The following is an 18743-nucleotide window of genomic DNA, read 5'->3' on the forward strand; positions in this document are numbered from 1 at the left end:
TGTCACCCCAGGGCTCTGAGCCACTACGCTCCTCTGCTTCCCCGAGGGATGCCGGTGCTTGTGACTTTTCCAGCAGGGTGCTGGCATTCTGACCTAGTCCCAGGTACTCGGGAGGCTGAGGAACAAGAATTGCTCGAACCTGGGAGGCAGAAGTTGCAGTGAGCTCAGGTCGTGCCACTGCACTCCAGCTTAGGTGCAGAGCCAGACTCCATCTCAAAAAAAAACAAAGGAATGTGATTTAGGGTGACCTTTCTGGAGGGTAGTGACTGTTAGATGCCAGGTACAGGGGAGCTGTGCTCACACGCACCGCATTCTCTGCATCAGGGGAACCCTCGCTGTTGCCCACCCTATAAAGGTACCTGGTCTCTTCCTTGCACCTGATCAAGACAGGTAACGTCCAGCTTGTGCAAGGCATCAGTGCCCTCACAGTAAACCATAACTTAAACAAAAGAACATAAAAATCAGAACCAGAGGCCATTGTAGATAAACATGGTGACCGTGATTCACAGACAGGCAGGCTGAGGCCCCGCGGGGTGCCTGCTCTGTGTCTGTCTGGTGCCTGTGACTGGCAGGAGGCCCCACATGCCACTTAGAAGCCCAGCCCTGGCCACAGGTGCCTCACAGACCGGAACTGTGTCCCTGGCGCGGTACGTCCTGGACCCGTCTTCTTAGCTGTGTCCTTTTTTTCTCTGCATGAGCGGAGTGCTCCCTGATGCTCCTGTGTCCATCCCAATGATTAAGTGAACAATGACATTTCTAAGTTCTGTTTAACTTTCTTATTAAGAAAGATTTAGCTGATTAAAAGCTTCCAAAATACTCTGTGAAAAATGATCAAATGTTGATTTCCCCAACGGGACAGTGTGCTTAGAAGCCGTCTCCATCTGCCCTTGACTCTTGCAGTGAATAGCATAGTAATTAATGAGCCACGGTGAATCAGATTACTTTAAGAACTGGGATTCTGGCACCCAACCTTCAAGAGAGCAGAATGTATTGACGACAGTGGAACCTGGAAAGGCTTCAGGGTTTTTATGGTTACATTCTATTGCATATGTTAGTGATTTTGCTCAATATCTGCAATTGTTGTTTTCAAAATAAAAGGCCTATCGTTTGGTGAAATTCCAGCTGGGATGTCCACTTGTGTTTGTCACCTGCAAGAGAGTCACTGCCATATTCTACATGCAAAACAGAAGACTAAACAGGCTGAGGCTGCCCAGCGTTGGACAACAGCTTGAGAGGAAGTGGCCCTACTGCCTTCCAGACTGTCCATGAAAAGCCCAAAATCTCCTGCCCCTAAACCAGCAGTTCCCTGTGCAGGAACCAAGCAGCCATGTGCACAGAGGGGCACAAAGCAGGGAGGCCCCCGCAGCCGTCCACGGTCAGTCAGCTCCACGCGGCCATGGAGGAAAGTGGTTAAGTCCTGGTTACGATTCCATTGCCTAGGATGTGATGGAGCCATTAAAAGTGTGCAGATTTGAGTTACCATGTGTCATTTTAACACACTGTATTCACTCTAAACAATATTATACATGTAAGATACAAATGTACAACTTATGTAAGCGTATACTAAAGCATGTGACACAATCCCATGAAGGTGTATGTGTGTCTCTGTGCACTTGTGTATTTGTATATCTCTCTATCTCTGTACATGTCTCTCTGTCTGTGTGTGTTGTCCCTGTGTGTGTGGTCTGTATGTTGTCTGTGTCTGTGTGCCTCTGGGTGAGTTGTCTGTGTATTTGTGTGTATCTGCGTCTGTGTCGTCTCTGTGTGTCTGTGTGTGTGTGTGTTTTCTGGATGCTTAAGTGTCTGCGCATGTCTTGTGTGTGTATCTCTGTGTTGTCTCTGTGTGTGTGTATCTGTGTGTTGTCTCTGTGTTTTCTGGATGTTTGTGTGTCTGCGTGCATGTGTGTCTGTTATTGTGTGTGTCTGTGCACACACAGACACACACAGTGTATACATGTTGTTAGCATGTGTGGAGAAAAAGACCCAGAAGTGCGTGTCCTAAAGTCCCGAGGGACTCCTGGTCTGATGACAAAGGCTGTGTTATGTGGACTATTTCTATTTGCTGCTTGAGACTCATAAATTACTTATGTTTTTATATTGTATTACAAAAACCCAGAAGTTTACATAATAAGTAATTTAATGTGAATTTAAATAATCACGGGTAGTTCCCTTTTTCTTGGCTAGATGTGTAGCTGACTTGCTTTTTTGGGAAAATACTTGACGTATTTAAATCAGTATTTATGACAGTGGTTACGTTTTATTGACCTATTTGATTTCATGTCTTGAATGAATTTGGTTAGAGAAATGATGCTGATGTAATCAGGGCAGTTAAATAAATGACTGCGTTTCATGAAATTTACCGGTTCCTGTCATTTTCCTCCTGTGTAGCAGACGCTGGCTCTGAGACCCTGACGACCAGGCGGCTCTACACGGCCCCAGGGCCTCCCGAGGGCTACGTCCCCCGCTGGACAGAGCCCAGCAGCTGCAGGAGCCCCGAGAAGGTCTCCAGCGGGGATGACACAGAAGGTAAAGTGTGGGCGGGAGGAAAGGCGGACGTCTTTGCGGATGAACTACTTATTTCCCAATTTTCCGTATTGTAATACCTTTATCTAAGTTTGTACTGGGTGGGGAGGGTGAGCACGTTGTTACGCTGTATAATGAACCGTACCCATGTATTTTACAGCCAGTACAAATGATGGTTAAAAAACTTGCCAATGACAGGAAAAAAGGCTTTAGATGGGGGAGACTTCAAGTGGGAATGCGTCTGTAGCCCCTGTTTAAGGCTTTGGAAGCACTCTAGGGTTACATGGTAAATACCATTAAATAACCGTTAACTTGTCTTGGGTTAGTAAAACATTATTTCCTTGATTTTCCAAGTTTTTCAAAATTTCTGAAATCGTACATCGACTTTGCAATCAAGGAAATAACTTATTTTGAATTTCTTTTGGAAAAAATTATTCTAATTGCTATTGTTGCATATCTTATGAATGAAAGAACATGCAGTATCCTCTTCATACAGTTCACTTTGGAGCGTGGAAAAGCGGAAGTCACCCATAACATCTTTACCTTCGGGGGGTTTTCCCTGTATGTTGATCTTTTTTAAGGAGCACCAGAGGATTTAGAATTTTCAAATAAAAGTTGGACCTAGATGATCTGTAACAATATAAAGTAAGAAACTCTATATTATAAACGTTAATTAATTTGAATATCAACAAAATGTGATTTTTGACTGCGTTTATCTTTCTGGCGTCCTAATTAAAGGATCAGAAACCATAAAAACAAAAACGACATAACTAGGGAATAATGGATTCATCCTTTGAAGCCCTGTTGCAAATCTTTGAAAAACAGTCATTAGATACATAGATTATTTAACTAGAAAATTTAATTGTGTTCTTATGAAGATAAATGACTTTGGGTGAATATGCTTCGCTGTCTCCTTAACCTGTGGAATAAGAAAACGCGTTGGCACCTGCTCCCACCCTCCCTGGTGTCCAAGGTCGACTCTCACGCCCTGTTGTGCCCAGTTGTCCATGTGGCTCACGTTCCCGAGGGCAGGCCTGTGCTGGACCCCAGGGTAGAAGGCTCACTTGGCCATGAGCCAGCATTGCGTGTGCCGTGTCAGGACTGAGCCAGGGCAGTGTTCTCACAGGAAGTGGAAAGGCGTTTGCACCAATAGGCAGGCATGTCTTTTCGCAAGCTGCTTCTTGAGGACGTGTGTCCAGGATCCCTTGAGGCGTCGCTCTTTCCCTGTTGTCCAGGTCCCTTGCCACCTCCCCCAGGCAGGCTGTCGGGATGGGCTGGCACCAGTGACTTGAGATGGTAAAGTTGGAGAAAAGGTAGCCATGGCCACACTTTACTCGTGATTCCTACCTTTGTTTTTCAAAAAGAAGGAGAAAAGGCCCAGAGCAAGCCCTGAGCACAGCCTTGCAGCTGGGGAGCCGATACAGGGCCCTCAGCTGCCAGAGGCCAGGAGAAGCAAGGATGGGACCCCTCTCCCTCTGACCCTCCAAGGTTGGCACGGCAAGAAGGAGACCTTTTGAGCTTTTCCAGTTGCAGGTTTTTTGTTTTTTTGAGACAGAGTTTTACTTGTTGCCCAGGCTGGAGTGCAAATGGCAGGATCTTGGCTCACTATAACCTCTGCCTCCCGGGTTCAAACGATTCTCCTACCATAGCCTCCCGAGTCGCTGGGATTACAGGCACCCGCCACCACACCCAGCTAATTTTTTCCAGTTTTAGTAGAGTTGGGTTTCTCCATGTTGGCTAGGCTAGTCTCGAACTCCTGACCTCAAGTGATCCACCCGCCTCAGCCTCCCAAAGTGCTGGGATTACAGGCATGAGCCACCGCACCTCACCTTCCTTCGATTGCAGTTTTAAGCACAGAGGTGAGAAGTGGAGCTGGAAAAGTCACGGCCAACATCGCCATGGTCTCTCTTGGAAACAGTTCGCCAGCTTCCATTTTGAACACGCTGGGCTCACATATCTGTTACCTTGTGGCTCCCAGGAAGCTGCAGAGAGAGGAAAGCACTGTTTGTTTCTGCCTTTGCCGTGCCTGGCACCAGACCCCTGGGTGTTGGCACTCAGGACCTTGTGCAGCCCTGCCCTGTGGGGCGGCCCTCGGCGACTTGGATCAGCTGCCCAGGGCCCTGTCGCCCAGAAAGGGGTGGCACACCCGGTGCTCAGCCCTCAGCACGGCCCCTTCTGGCTGCGCGGCCTCTGAGCCTGGTTTCCACCCTCGTTTCCTTACTTGCTGCGCCTTTGGGTCTGCAGGTCCTGGCCCATCAGGCTGAGGCCCTGCCCTTTGTCTTGTCCTGGGTTCCTGACACTGCCTTGTGAGAAATGGAGATTGAGTGCTGGTGACCCTATCGGTTAGGGCCTGTGTGTCTTTGTCCTGAAGACAGGCAGGCTGTGCCCAGAAGCCAGGACACAGACGTCAGCACCAGCACCTCAGGCTGTCTTGTCTTTGTTCTTTGGGTAGCCTCTGAATGCAACAGGCACAGACTCTGGGTCAGGAACGGGCGGAAAGGGGTGGGCTGTGTGAAGTCTTGGATGGTGCAGTGTCGGATGTGGTTCTGGGACCTCTCCCACCTGGGTTGAGGGTCTCGGCTCTAGACAGAAACATGCATGTACTCATCTTGTTGACGTGGGGCTGCGTCTTGCTCTCCAGAAGCTAGGAAACCTGTGGCCTGTTAGTGACAGAACAGGCCGCTGTAAATTATGCCAGAAGATGTCCCTTTTGGCAGATTCTCCATGGAAAATGCTACCCAGACACATGTAGTAGGCAAACTCACTTATCTGGCAGGACACTCTTGTGCTCACGGTCCTGGCACGTTGTAGGGACACTGCCCTCCATGAAGTTACAGAGTCTGTTACAGTGATGTGAAGATCCCTCCGGGCTGCTGCGATAAGTCATGTTGTCCTCAAAATACCCTTTACATCCGTCATCTCCTGCGTGGACTCCAGGACTGTGGGCCCAGCTGACCACTGTGGGGACACTGAATGCACAGGAGACGCCACACCTTCCCCACAGCACGAGAGCCTGTCCCTATGCCACTGTGCAGGACGCAAGCACAGTCATGTAATTTTTAGAGGAAAATGTCTGCAGTGCCCCCAGCATGCCTCTCTTCCCTGGGTTTTCCAGTGGCACACCCTGACTGGCAACTTGCTTGGTGGTGCACCTTCTTGCTCCTGCCACATGCCTCCAGGAGGAGACAAGGGGTGTGGGGACACCGCCAGCATCTGAGAGCCTCGCTCAGGGAACACAGGAATTGATCAGTCCATTAGGTTTCAGAAATGCTTATCTTATATCAAATCAAGATCATAGGTGAGGCCAGGCGCAGTAGCTCACCCCTGTAATCCCAACACTTTGGGAGGCCAAGGCAGGCAGATCACCTGAGGTCAGGAGTTTGAGAATAGTCTGCTCAACATGGCAAAACCCCATGTCTACTAAAAACACAAAAAATTAGCCAGGTGTGGTAGTGCGCACCTGTAATCCTAGCTACTTGAGAGGCTGAGGAACAGGAATCGCTTGAACTGGGGCGGCGGAGGCTGTAGTGAGCCAAGATCACACCACTGCACTCCAGCCTAGGCAACAGAGTGATGAGACTCTGTCTTGAAAAAACAAGAAGATCATAAGTGAGCTGTACACCTAGTTTATATGAGTGCACCTCTCCGGGAGGACATCATCTTGGAGTTTCAGTTTTTATAGTCCTCTTTTATTGCAGATGAATCAAAAGACCTGGAGAGGGTTGGCATTTTTTCCTTTTTGTAAAACTATCATTTAAAATCGTGTTCCTCATTCACTGTACAGTCACTAGCAGTTATGTAAAAATCCAAGTGAAAAGTATTCCCTTTAGAGTTCAGTGCTAGAAAAATATTTTGTTCTTATGAACTGGTGCACTTCGTGTTGGGTAAGAGAGGGATTCCTCATTGATACCCTTTTCTCTGTGGCTGCCAGGAAGCTCAGATTTCAGCTTTTCATTGTTTTTATTCAATAGCCGTTTCCTTTGACCTCCATTTCTGGTAGTTACCTTTCTTCACTGCTCAGCTGCTTCACTCGTTCTTCTTAGATTAGGTTCTGAAAACAGGGCTTGCTTTCTGAGCCACATCTTTTCCTTTTTGGAAGTATACTGAGTAAACAGGGTTTATCAAGTAATTCACTGTATTAGATGCTTTTCAAACGATGGTGTTGGGCGGTGGGGCCCTAAGAATGGGCAGAGCCCGGGAGGGCCCTGGCGTTGTAGGAGCTGATCCTAGCTGGGGAGGCTCCTGTGCGTGAGCCCGACCTACAGAATGGGCCGGCGCAAAGGAAACCGACGGAAGCGCCAGCTGAAGGGAACGGGGGGCGGAGCCGAGGCGGGGTGGGCGGGGCGTCGAGTGTGGGCAGGGCCGGTGTGGGGCAGGGCGTGGCGTCGACTGAGGGCGGGGCCGGTGTGGGGCAGGGCACGGTGTCGAGTGTGGGCGGGGCCGGTGTAGGGCAGGGCGTGGCGTCGACTGAGGGCGGGGCCGGTGTGGGGCAGGGCATGGTGTCGAGTGTGGGCGGGGCCGGTGTAGGGCAGGGCACGGTGTCGAGTGTGGGCGGGGCCGGTGTGGGGCAGGGCATGGTGTCGAGTGTGGGCGGGGCCGGTGTAGGGCAGGGCGTGGCGTCGACTGAGGGCGGGGCCGGTGTGGGGCAGGGCGTGGCGTCGGCTGAGGGCGGGGCCGGTGTGGGGCAGGGCGGGGCGTCGCGTGTGGGCGGGGCCGGTGTGGGGCAGGGCGTGGTGTCGAGTGTGGGTGGGGCCGGTGTAGGGCAGGGCGTGGCGTCGGCTGAGGGCGGGTCATGGAACGGGGGCGGGGAAGGGGCGCTGGGCTGCGGGGCTCACAGGGGTCCCGGTGTCTCCCCGTCTTTCGGAACTGGGGCGGGGGCTGCGGTCGGGGCTTCGGGGTTCACACGGGTCCTTAGGCGTCGCCTCGCTGCGGGCGCGCTCAGCCTCCGACCCTGCTCGTAAGACCCGGGTCTCGTCTGCGCTGGAGCCTCCGAGGCCTGCTCTGGTCCCGCGCGCTCCGTTCTGTAGGGGGGAGTTGGGGGCTCCTCTCCGCGCTTCGCCCCCGATTCCTCCGTGGCCGCGCCGCGAGGCCCACCTGCTCCGGCCTCCGCTCGGGCGGGCCGGGCGCGAGGAGCCCTGGCCTGGGTTCCGTGACTTCAGCTCGGGGTCCTTCCGTGCCGCGTCCCGCCTCGCCTGGGCCGCCAGGGAGCTCCCCGCGCCGCCGCCCTCCCTTCGCGCCCCCGCTTCCCCACCAGAGGGTGAGTCCGACCCGCACGTGCGTGTCCGCTGTGCCCGTCAGGCGGGGCTGTTGGCTCTTCTCGGAGGGGCCCCGCCTGCGCCCCGGAAGCGCCTCAGGGCAGCGGCGTGGAGCGACGGTGCCTAGACACAGCCGCAAGGGGGTGCCGCTGCGGGACGGTTCGCCCGGGAGACGGAGGCGCGCGGGGAGCGCAGCTGGATGCGGGTCCCCCGAGGGTCCCCCCTACCTGCTGGGACAGGGTCGCCCGTTCTGGGGTCTCCCACGTCCCCGTGGCGCGCTCGCTGAGGAGGGCCCAGGCTGGCTTCTCAGCCCTCCCGCCGCCTCGGGGGCCTGACGAAGCCACAGCCGGGCGGCTCCTTCCTGTCCTGCTGATGTAGTGAAATGGGGCTGGGCGCGGTCAGCTGTGTCCACCCTGGGCCCAGGGGAGGGCGTCTGCTGTGGGCCGTGCGCTCCCGATGGCTCTCGCGCGTTTCTCTGCCTGTCTCTGTCTCTGTGTCTCTCTCATCGCTGTGTCTCTCTGTCTGCCTGTCTCTGTCTCTGTGTCTCTCTCATCGCTGTGTCTCTCTGTCTGCCTGTCTCTGTCTCTGTGTGTCTCTCATCTCTGTCTCTGTCTGCCTGTCTCTGTCTCTGTGTCTCTCTCTGTCTCTCTCTGTCTGCCTGTCTCTGTCTCTGTGTCTCTGTCTCTCTCATCTCTGTCTCTCTTTCTGCCTGTCTCTGTCTCTCTGTGTGTCTCTGTCTCTGTCTGTCTCTGTCTCTCTCTCTCTATCTCTGCAGTGTCCTTCCAGAGATCGGTTGCTTGGCTGCCTTAACCTACCCACAGTGAGATGACAGCTTTTGCATAGAGGTCGCATGCATTCTGAGCCATGGGAAGACGCGGTGCTGGGTTCTAAAACGCCAGCACTGCGTATGGACATGCTTTTGTGTCTTGGCCATCTCCTGGATTCTTCCCAGACTTCGTGAGGCCAACGATCATGGCATTGCTGTTTGTTTGATTAAAGACAGTGGTGCGGGGCATCAGGCACTGACTTTGAAATAACTCACCAGTAGGATCTGCAAGGTTTCTTTAGCTTGCCTAGGAAGAAAGAAGAGAATGCATATGTTCTGATTGCCGTTTATTTTCTTAAAACACAGTTACTCGATTTCCAAGTTATGGTTGGTACATACGCCTAAGCAGTTTGGATTAGAGAAATATCTAGATCTTGGTAAACCTTTACACCACTTTAGCTTTAAGTGAATGTGTTACAAAAAATAGTGATTTATGAATATTTTGCTAGATATTAATATTTATTCAACTAATAGAAAAGAATGAGGAAAAAAGGTGGGAGATGATGATGATGATGGTGATGATGATGATGATGATTTTGAGATGGAGTCTCACTCTGTCACCCAGGCTGGAGTGCAGTGGCACAATCTCACTGCGGCCTTCGCCTCCTGAGTTTAAGCCATCCTACTGCCTCAGCCTCCTGAGAAGCTGGGACTGCAGGTGGATGCCACTACACCCAGCTAATTTTTTTTTTGTATTTTTAGTAGAGATGGGGTTTCACCATGTTGGCCAGGCTGGTCTCGAACCCCTGGGCTCCAGTAATCTGCTTGCCTCGGCCTCCCAAAGTGCTGGGTGGGATTACAGGCATGAGCCACTGTGCCCAGCCAGTTACTGAAGAAATAATACATGAATTGCCCAAAGTTGAAGACTCTCAGGAATAGAAAGATGAATGCAGTCCCTACCATGACAATGACGAAAGATCCTTGAAATGTCAGGCACCGGCCCTCTGAAGATGCTAAAATATCCCAGGGAGGAAAACATGTCTTGACAGAAATTGGAATTAAGCTGCAGGCTTCAGAGCCTCCCTGTTCTCTGTGCTACCACTGAAAACCGTGAAGTAAATGAGCATTTAAGTTTTCAACTCAAAAAGCCACGAGTCCAAGTCAATGAAAAATATTTACAAAACACTTCATAGTTTCAGAGCCTCCCGCAAGTATAATCTGATTTTAACATTTTTGAGCATTTACTCTGTTTAAATTTTCTATTTACTATAGCTTTATATTTATTGGATAATTCAATGCCTTTTTTCATTGGTACTGATTTACTTTCTTGACTTTCCTATTCTTTAAAAAATTTCCCTTCATCTAATTTAAATTTAATGACTTGCCTTGTGGTTTTGACAGTTTTATTTAGGGGAGTTTAGCACTTTATTGCCCTATTTTAAGCCTTTTATTGCTTATAAAATTTTTATCATTTTGTTGGCCATTTTATGGAAAGTTATAGAAAATTGATGACTGAATGTGAGTTGTTTTTAAAAGTATCTTTCAAAGTGTTTTATGGGTGAGACACTACTCACTCTTCCACTGAGCGCCTGTTAGTCAGTTTTTAAGACTCAAACATGTAAACGTGAAACGTAATAACATTTTCTTGAGTACATATAATACAAGCCTATTCAAAACTAGCCTAGAAAATTTGGAGATTATTTCAGTATCAAATCTGTCTCAGAGAAGAATGCAGGAATTAGTCGTGTTGAAGATTGTGAAATAACGTATATTTGACCACATATTTAACAAGCATTCCTAAGGCAGATACTTAGCTTAGCAGCAGATCACATCTCTTTCAAGAGCAGAATCAATCTTGCCTTTGGTGGTTCCTTATCCCTGCCAGGCATCCAAATTCAAAATCACAAAAGCTTTAGTATCTAGGTTGTTGTACTTTAGCCCCACTCAGTTTTTTATGATATTGAGGTCCCATATGTTCTTTCAGTACCATATAGACTCAAAAGCTAAATCATGCCCCGAGGCTGGCATGGAGCCAGGCAGAGGGGGCGGGGGGAGGCAGCCGAATTTCCAGCTGTGAGGCTGCACCTCCCTTGCTGTCTTTGGAAACTATTGCTTCAGATTCAGATCCATTAAGAGAGGAGAGCTAGAATCCATTTTGTAAAAGTTACTGGGAACTCTTCAAGTCCTCCCTACTCAGAGGGCGTTTGGGCACCTGCCGACCCTCGTGACTGACCCTGGAGGGTTGCTCCCCATCTACAGGCAGCCCTTGGTGGCCGAGGCCCTGGAGAAAAGTCTCTGTCCCCATAGCTGCATGACCCCCCTCCATTCCCTGAAGCCCTGGACACTGGGTCTGAGCTTTATCCTCAAAGGCCAAACCAAACACGAATTGCTCTCTCTCTGGCAGATATTCGATGTGGAAAGCAACAGCCACAGCCCACCTCAGCTATGGGCAAGAGTCACCCCACCCTGAGCCGCCAGGGGACTTAAGCCACCCGGCCTGGGGCCCTCCGCAGCTGGACATGCTTCTCAGCAGGCCCCCGTGTTCACATCTGAGAGACCCCAGTGTTTCCTTAGCTAAATGAGTATAATCTGTGTGTGTTATTACAAAATACTGCCCTGATTTTAGCAAACAACAGACTCAGCAATTGGAAGCCTTTCATGTTACTACATTTTAAAGATCTGCTTCCACGGATACGGTTTAGAGGAGCTTCATAAGGAGTTTACTACTTTTTATTTAGCACCTCGGGGGCATTGGGAGCCTGAGGGTAATTATCAGATGCAATTTGTAGCCTAGTTTTGAATCTAAAATAAAATTAATATTCCCTTTAAATCGCCTAGCCTACTTTCATGTATGAAGGTGCAGCTGTGCGAATTAGAATAATCTGAAGACTGTGGTTATTTTCGGTATCTAACTATTTCTACTCCAGCAGTTCATCAGAATGTAGGTGCCAAATAGTAGTGGAGAGAGTTTTGACACATTGTGACTCTTTTTAAAGTTTCCTGTCTGAAAGGTATGTTTGGGGATGGCAGCTTTTCGAAGTGCCACTCAGATTATAAATAGCCAAGCCTCTGGTTCCCTCACATCACTTTCAGCTGCTGGGTGTGAAGGCCGTAGACAGTGACACGCTGGGAGGCATGAACATTCTGGATCTGTGGAGCTGGTTCTGAGACGTCACATGAAGGGTGCGGCATGAGCGGAGAGGTCACAGTTCGTCAGAATAAAAAGGCCCCATGTCGGAGTGACTGGGACTTAGAGCACAGAGAACATGCTCAGGGTGTCAGAGCTGCTTGGGTGAAGCTTCAGCTGTCCTACCCTTGACCTGCTGAGCCAGCTGCCTTATTTCGGGTCATATTCCTTACAGTCCTGTGTTCCTCACTAAATCTGAGAACGGAATGCCAATGAGGCCCCTCTGATGAGACTTGGCGAAGCTGGGAGAATGGGGCTGTAATTGTGTCACGGTCAAGACGCCTGTCCCAGCGCGGTACGCAAGACCTCGTTAGCACATCGCCATAGCGCAGGGACCACCACAGCGGCGTTTTGCACTGGGGGACAGAGACCGCGCCCAAGACCAAATACAAGAAGGGAAAGTGGGAATGCATAGCCAAGGAGCAGCGGTGCGGGTGAGGGGTGGCAGACGGAACACTTCTGAGAAAGGACATCAAAGGCAAGGAGACTGGCGAAACCAACCCGCCAGGATTCTGGGTGAAGGTAGACAGGGCCATCAGACATCACCGACGACGGGTGGTGGGATGAGGAACCCAGTCAGGCGTCAAGGGCGGGGTCCTGGCTAAAGCCACTGAGCAGTGGGCCTTGCAGAAGTGCACAGAGGTGCACAGGTGGGCCTCGGAGAGGGTTCCTCAGCCGGGCAGAGTCTCAGCTGGCCATCTTTCCACCCAGATGTAAGTATGGTTTCTGCTTAAGAAATGGTTTCTGGCTTGGCGGGAACCCTAACAGCATAATGAAAAATATCACTACAGAGAAACACGTGTGTCTGAATGAACCGAAACTCAGCAAGTGCAAAACGGGCTGTGATGCGATACGGCGTTTTTAATAGCTTTAGGGAGCCTCGCTGAGGTTCACAGCGTGCAGTTTCATGAGTCTCCACGTAAGCCTGACCCTGGGACCATTGCCACCGTTGAAATGGTGAATGTGTCTGTCTTCTCGTGCCCCGGGAGTACCCATCCTCCCCTCTGCCCGGCCCAGGAAGCCTTACAGGAGTGGGGCCAGGTCGTGTGTGCAGCTGGGGGTGGTGTGATCTGGGCTCTGTCACGCACCGTCAGGACTTTGCACTGCACGTTGTGTGTTGGCGGTGCAGTCCTTTTTCTCCTGGGTCGTGACCACTGCGTGCGTAACACACTCGCCTGTTGATGGGGTGACGTCTGTGGATTCTCTTGGATTTTCTGTATTTTCAGGGATGGCAGCTTTATTTCTTCCTTTCCAATTCTTGCACACGTTGTCTCCCTCTTGCCCTGCCCAGAGCCCCAGGGTGGAGGTGACCACAGTGATGTCACAGGGCCTGCTGGAGAAAACATTTCACCATCACATGTGACCTTGGCTGTGAGTTCTTGCAGGTATCTTGTATCCAATTTAGATGTCTTCTTTTGAGTGCAGTTCGATTTGAGATTTTATCATATACTTTACGTGACTGGAATCTCGTGCATATTTTATATGGAACATTTGTAGCGACATCTGTGGGAGAGAGGGTCCCCTGGCAGTCCCTTCTTGCCATGCCCTTGTCAGGGGAGTGAAGACGCTGAGGGCTTCACCAAGCTGGGAGGGACTGGAACGGTGACGGGTCAGGGCTGGGAGGGGTCACTTGCTCTGAGGTGTGGTAGCTGTGAGGACTGTTAGCTGTGAGGGGTAGTAGCTGTGAGAAGTGGTAGCTGTGAGGGGTCACTCGCTGTAAGACGTGGGAGCTGTGAGGGGTGGGAGTTGGGAGGGGAGGGGGTTGGGAGCGGTCGCTGCTGGGAATGGCTGGAGCTGGGAGGGCCTGGAGCTCTGAGGGGTCACTTGCTATGAGCACTGGGAGTGTGAGGGGTGAAAGCTGTGAGGGATTGGAGCTGAAGCTGTGAGGCCGGAACCATCAGAGGCCAGAGCTGTGAGAGGTATCGGAGCCATGAGGGCCCAGAGCTGTGATGGATGTCAGAATCGTCAAGGGTCATTGTCTTTTCTACTCTCTGGAAAAGGGTGTGTAAGACACGTGTTGGTTTTTTCTTTTCCTTTGAGATGGAGTCTCGTTCTGTTGTCCAGGTTGGAGTGCAGTGGCACGATCTTCGCTGACTGCAACCTCCATCTCCTGGGTTCATGCAATTCTCCTGCCTCAGCCTCCCAAGTAGCTGGGATTACAAGCACCTATCACCATACCTGGACAATTTTTAAAATATTTTTAGTAGAGATGGGGTTTTACCGTATTGACCAAGCTGGTCTTGAACTCCTGACCTCAGGTGATCTGCCCACCTTGGCCTCTCGAGGCTTTTTCTTTAAATGTTTAATAAAAGTCACGGTGAACCTATCTAAGCCTTAAATTCTTTCCTGGGATTATTATTATTATTATTTTTTTTTTTTTTTTGAGACAGAGTTTTTTGCTCTTGTTACCCAGGCTGGAGTGCAATGGCGCGATCTCGGCTCACCGCAACCTCCGCCTCCTGGGTTCAGGCAATTCTCCTGCCTCAGCCTCCTGAGTAGCTGTGATTACAGGCATGCACCACCATGCCCAGCTAATTTTTTGTACTTTTAGTAGAGACAGGGTTTCACCATGTTGACCAGGATGGTCTCGATCTCTTGACCTTGTGATCCACCTGCCTCGGCCTCCCAAAGTGCTGGGATTACAGGCTTAAGACACCGTGCCCGGCCATCCTGGGATTATTTTTAACTGACTCTTTTTTTAAAACAGATACAGGATTTTTGTGATTTTCTTTATCATTGTGTGTCCATTGCATAAATTGTGCTTTTCTCAGGAATCTATGTCTAACAGATCATCTAACTGATTTTCATGGCATTGTGTCCAGTATCCTTTTATTACTTTTTTTTTTTTTTTTTTTTTTTTTTTTTTTTTTTTTTTTGAGACGGAGTTTCGCTCTTGTTACCCAGGCTGGAGTGCAATGGCACGATCTCGGCTCACCGCAACCTCCGCCTCCTGGGTTCAGGCAATTCTCCTGCCTCAGCCTCCTGAGTAGCTGGGATTACAGGCACACGCCACCATGCCCAGCTAATTTTTTGTATTTTTAGTAGAGACGGGGTTTCACCATGTTGACCAGGATGGTCTCGATCTCTTGACCTCGTGATCCACCTGCCTCGGCCTCCCAGAGTGCTGGGATTACAGGCTTGAGCCACTGCGCCCGGCCCTTTTTATTACTTTTTAACATCAACAAGATATGTCGGCACTTCGGTGTTCCCTATGCTCGTTTTTCAAGCTTTCTGTCTTTTCTTCTTAAACTAGACTTGAAAATCAGAAAAATACAGTGGGGAAAAAAGGCAGCCTGTACTTAGAGCACCCGAGGAGCAACCGCAGGGAGCATCCTGAGAAATGGATGTACAGTCTCTTTTTTTAATGTATATTAAGTTTTCCTTTCCTTTTCAAAAGCATGCACACACATTTAAGTGGAAAAAATATGATAAACTTACCATTTTATGGCCTTTTTGCCTCCTTCACCTTATAAAATTACTGTTTTATAGTCTTACAAAAAGAGATCAATAGCACAATCGATCTCAATAGGGCAACTATTTGTTTATATTGTAGTCTTAGGAGGGAAAGCAGACCCTGGATACAATGCTGGCGATGAGCTGCTGACTGTGAGAGCTGCTGCACTGGGAGAGCTGGTGCACTGGGAGAGCTGGCACTGGGAGAGCTGGGGCGCTGGGAGAGCTGAGGCGCTGGGAGAGCTTGTGCACTGGGAGAGCTTGTGCACTGGGAGAGCTGGCACTGGGAGAGCTGGTGCACTGGGAGAGCTGGCACTGGGAGAGCTGGGGCACTGGGAGAGCTGGGGCGCTGGGAGAGCTGGCACGCTGGGAGAGCTGGGGTGCTGGGAGAACTGGCACTGGGAGAGCTGGTGCACTGGGAGAGCTGGCACTGGGAGAGCTGGGGCGCTGGGACAGCTGGGGCTCTGGGAGAGCTGGGGCACTGGGAGAGCTGGCACTGGGAGAGCTGGCACTGGGAGAGCTGGGGCAGTGAGAGAGCTGGCACTATGAAAGTTGGCACTGGGAGAGCTGGGGCACTGGGAGAGCTGGGGTCACTGGGAGAGCTGGTGCACTGGGAGAGCTGGGGCATTGGGAGAGCTGGGGCGCTGGGAGAGCTGGCGCGCTGGGAGAGCTGGGGCGCTGGGAGAGCTGGGGTCACTGGGAGAGCTGGGGCACTGGGACAGCTGGTGCAGTGGGAGAGCTGGCACTGGGAGAGCTGGGGTGCTGGGAGAGCTGGGGCACTGGGAGAGCTGGTGCACTAGGAGATCTGGGGCGCTGGGAGGGCTGGGGCGCTGGGAGAGCTGGCACTGGGAGAGCCGGGGCGCTGGGAGAGCTGGGGCGCTGGGAGAGCTGGCGCGCTGGGAGAGCTGGGGCGCTGGGAGAGCTGGTGCACTGGGAGAGCTGGGGCGCTGGGAGAGCTGGGGCGCTGGGAGAGCTGGCGCGCTGCGAGAACTGGGGCACTGGGAGAGCTGGTACTGGGAGAGCTGGGGCGCTGGGAGAGCTGGGGCGCTGGGAGAGCTGGCGCGCTGCGAGAACTGGGGCACTGGGAGAGCTGGTACTGGGAGAGCTGGGGCGCTGGGAGAGCTGGTGCACTGGGAGAGCTGGGGCACTGGGAGAGCTGGGGTGCTGGGAGAGCTGGTGCACTGGGAGAGCTGGGGCGCTGGGAGAGCTGGCGCGCTGCGAGAGCTGGGGCACTGGGAGAGCTGTGGCACTGGGAGAGCTGGTGCACTGGGAGAGCTGGGGCGCTAGGAGAGCTGGCACTGGGAGAGCTGGCACTGGGAGAGCTGGGGCACTGGGAGAACTGGCACTATGAGAGTTGGCACTGGGAGAGCTGGGGCACTGGGAGAGCTGGTGTGCTGGGAGAGCTGGTGCCCTGGGAGAGCTGGGGCGCTGGGAGAGCTGGGGCGCTGGGAGAGCTGGCACTGGGAGAGCTGGGGCACTGGGAAAGCTGGCATTGGGAGAGCTGGGGCACTGGGAGAGCTGGCACTATGAGAGTTGGCACTGGGAGAGCTGGTGCACTGGGAGAGCTGGGGCACTGGGAGAGCTGGGGCACTGGAAGAGCTGGCGCGCTGGGAGAGCTGGGGCACTGGGAGAGCTGGGGCGCTGGGAGAGCTGGGGCACTGGGAGAGCTGGGGCGCTGGGAGAACTGGGGCACTGGGAGACCTGGGGCACTGGGAGAGCTGGCACTGGGAGAGCTGGGGCGCTGGGAGAGCTGGGGCACTGGGAGAGCTGGGGCACTCGGAGAGCTGGCACTGGGAGAGCTGGCACTGGGAATGCTGGGGCACTGGGAGAGCTGGGGCGCTGGGAGAGCTGGCACTAGGAGAGCTGGGGCACTGGGAGAGGTGGCACTGGGAGAGTTGGGGCACTGGGAGAGCTGGGGCACTGGGAGAGCTGGGGCGCTGGGAGAGCTGGCACTGGGAGAGCTGGGGCACTGGGAGAGCTGGGGCACTGGGAGAGCTGGCACTGGGAGAGCTGGGGCACTGGGAGAGTTGGGGCACTGGGAGAGCTGGGGCACTGGGAGAGCTGGGGCGCTGGGAGAGCTGGCACTGGGAGAGCTGGGGCACTGGGAGAGCTGGCACTGGGACAGCTGGGGCACTGGGACAGCTGGGGCACTGGGAGAGCTGGCACTGGGAGAGCTGGCACTGGGAGTGCTGGGGCACTGGGAGAGCTGGGGCACTGGGAGAGCTGGCACTGGGAGAGTTGGGGCACTGGGAGAGCTGGGGCGCTGGGAGAGCTGGGGCGCTGGGAGAGCTGGGGCACTGAGAGAGCTGGGGCACTGTGAGAGCTGGCACTGGGAGAGCTGGGACGCTGGGAGAGCTGGGGCGCTGGGAGAGCTGGAGCAGGAGGGGCACTTATGCAATGTTCTTGCTGGTGATGAGGGTCACCACGTGACTCGTGGCGTCCCAGAGGGGCTTCCTGTGGGTGGTGAGGCACTCTTTGTGTTACTTACCTTCGAATTAATAAAGGCAAGCATATTTTTTAGTAGACATCTATGAGGAGAAGCTTAATTTCATCTTTTTTTAGCTGAACCTGGGAAATTAAAATGGATTACGTAGTCGTAGTTGATTTTGGACATCAGTGTTTTCAGGGCAGATATAGGGGCTGCTGTTCAGAGTGTGGACCAGGCTGATTGGTCAGACCTGCACCGTGGACCCCGGTGGCAACAAATACTCGTAGATGAGATTATTCCAACACCCACTGGTCTTTGAGGAGCGACATGAAGGCGTTGAGGAGACTCAGGCTGGGTGGCCTTCATACCGCAGCTGTGCACGGAGCTGCTTCAGCCTGTGTCGCGCTGTGCAGAGCGGGTGCCAAGCCCATCATGACGGGGTGGGAACTCTCTTCCACAAAGTGGCAGCAGCGTCATCTCACACTTCCACAGCGGCGTTCACCTTCACAGTGAGCAGAGCGGTGAGGGGGTGTCCGCATCACATGAAGAGGGGAGGCCGGTGCTTGGTAAACCCTTCCTGTATTTTGGGGGTGAGGGAAACCGATGGGACTGCGTAATGGAGTCGTGGGGTGGGCCTGCATCACAGCTGGCGGTGGGAAGGAGCCCGGAGCTTGCCTTCTGCAGGGTTCCTGGCCAGCACTCACGGGCTCGGGGCGTTGAGGGCGGTGTGTTTGCGGCTGTTGAGACAGGGGAGTAGGAAGCCACTTTGAAGAGCTGCAGTGTGGAAGACGAACTGAAGACTTCTGTCCGATTTCAGAAGTGAAGTGGAGCGCCTGAGGGAAAACCCGCGTCCACACTCGTGTTGTTCAATCTCAAGTCCTCACAGTCTGTGATGGGGTACCCAGCTCAGAAAACTCCAACAGGCACTTCCTAAAATGAGCGGTCTGAACCCCAGCCCTTGGCGTGGTGCAGCAGCGAGCTCTGTAGTTCAGATCTGCTGGGGCAGGGCCTGGGAGCCACGTGCTGGCCATGAAGTAGACGCCGGCGGTGTGGACATGACCCCTCGGTGTCTGGGCGTGGCTCGGGTGTGGGGCAGGGCGCGTTTGTGCCGCGTGCTGTCTGTTCTTGGTC

At 52.7% G+C, this 18743-nt stretch overlaps 1 protein-coding gene across 7 annotated transcripts in view; it reads left to right on the plus strand.

The window, feature by feature from the left end:
* ERICH1 (glutamate rich 1) overlaps nucleotides 1-18743 on the plus strand; it is a 67135-nt gene that overhangs the window by 32715 nt on the left and 15677 nt on the right. For 6 of the 7 annotated variants that reach the window (XR_012513344.1, XR_012513343.1, XR_012513342.1 and 3 more), the window contains exon 3: nucleotides 2389-2526. Coding sequence is in view for 4 of the 7 variants with exons in the window: in XM_074384220.1 (XP_074240321.1) it covers nucleotides 2389-2526 (138 nt within the window). In the remaining 3 variants the exon portion in view is untranslated. The remainder of the gene's footprint in view (nucleotides 1-2388; nucleotides 2527-18743) is intronic. The other variant, XM_074384221.1, reaches the window with a different exon arrangement.

This window comes from Saimiri boliviensis, chromosome 13 (genome assembly GCF_048565385.1).
Source record: "Saimiri boliviensis isolate mSaiBol1 chromosome 13, mSaiBol1.pri, whole genome shotgun sequence".
In the NCBI taxonomy this organism is placed as follows: domain Eukaryota; kingdom Metazoa; phylum Chordata; class Mammalia; order Primates; family Cebidae; genus Saimiri; species Saimiri boliviensis.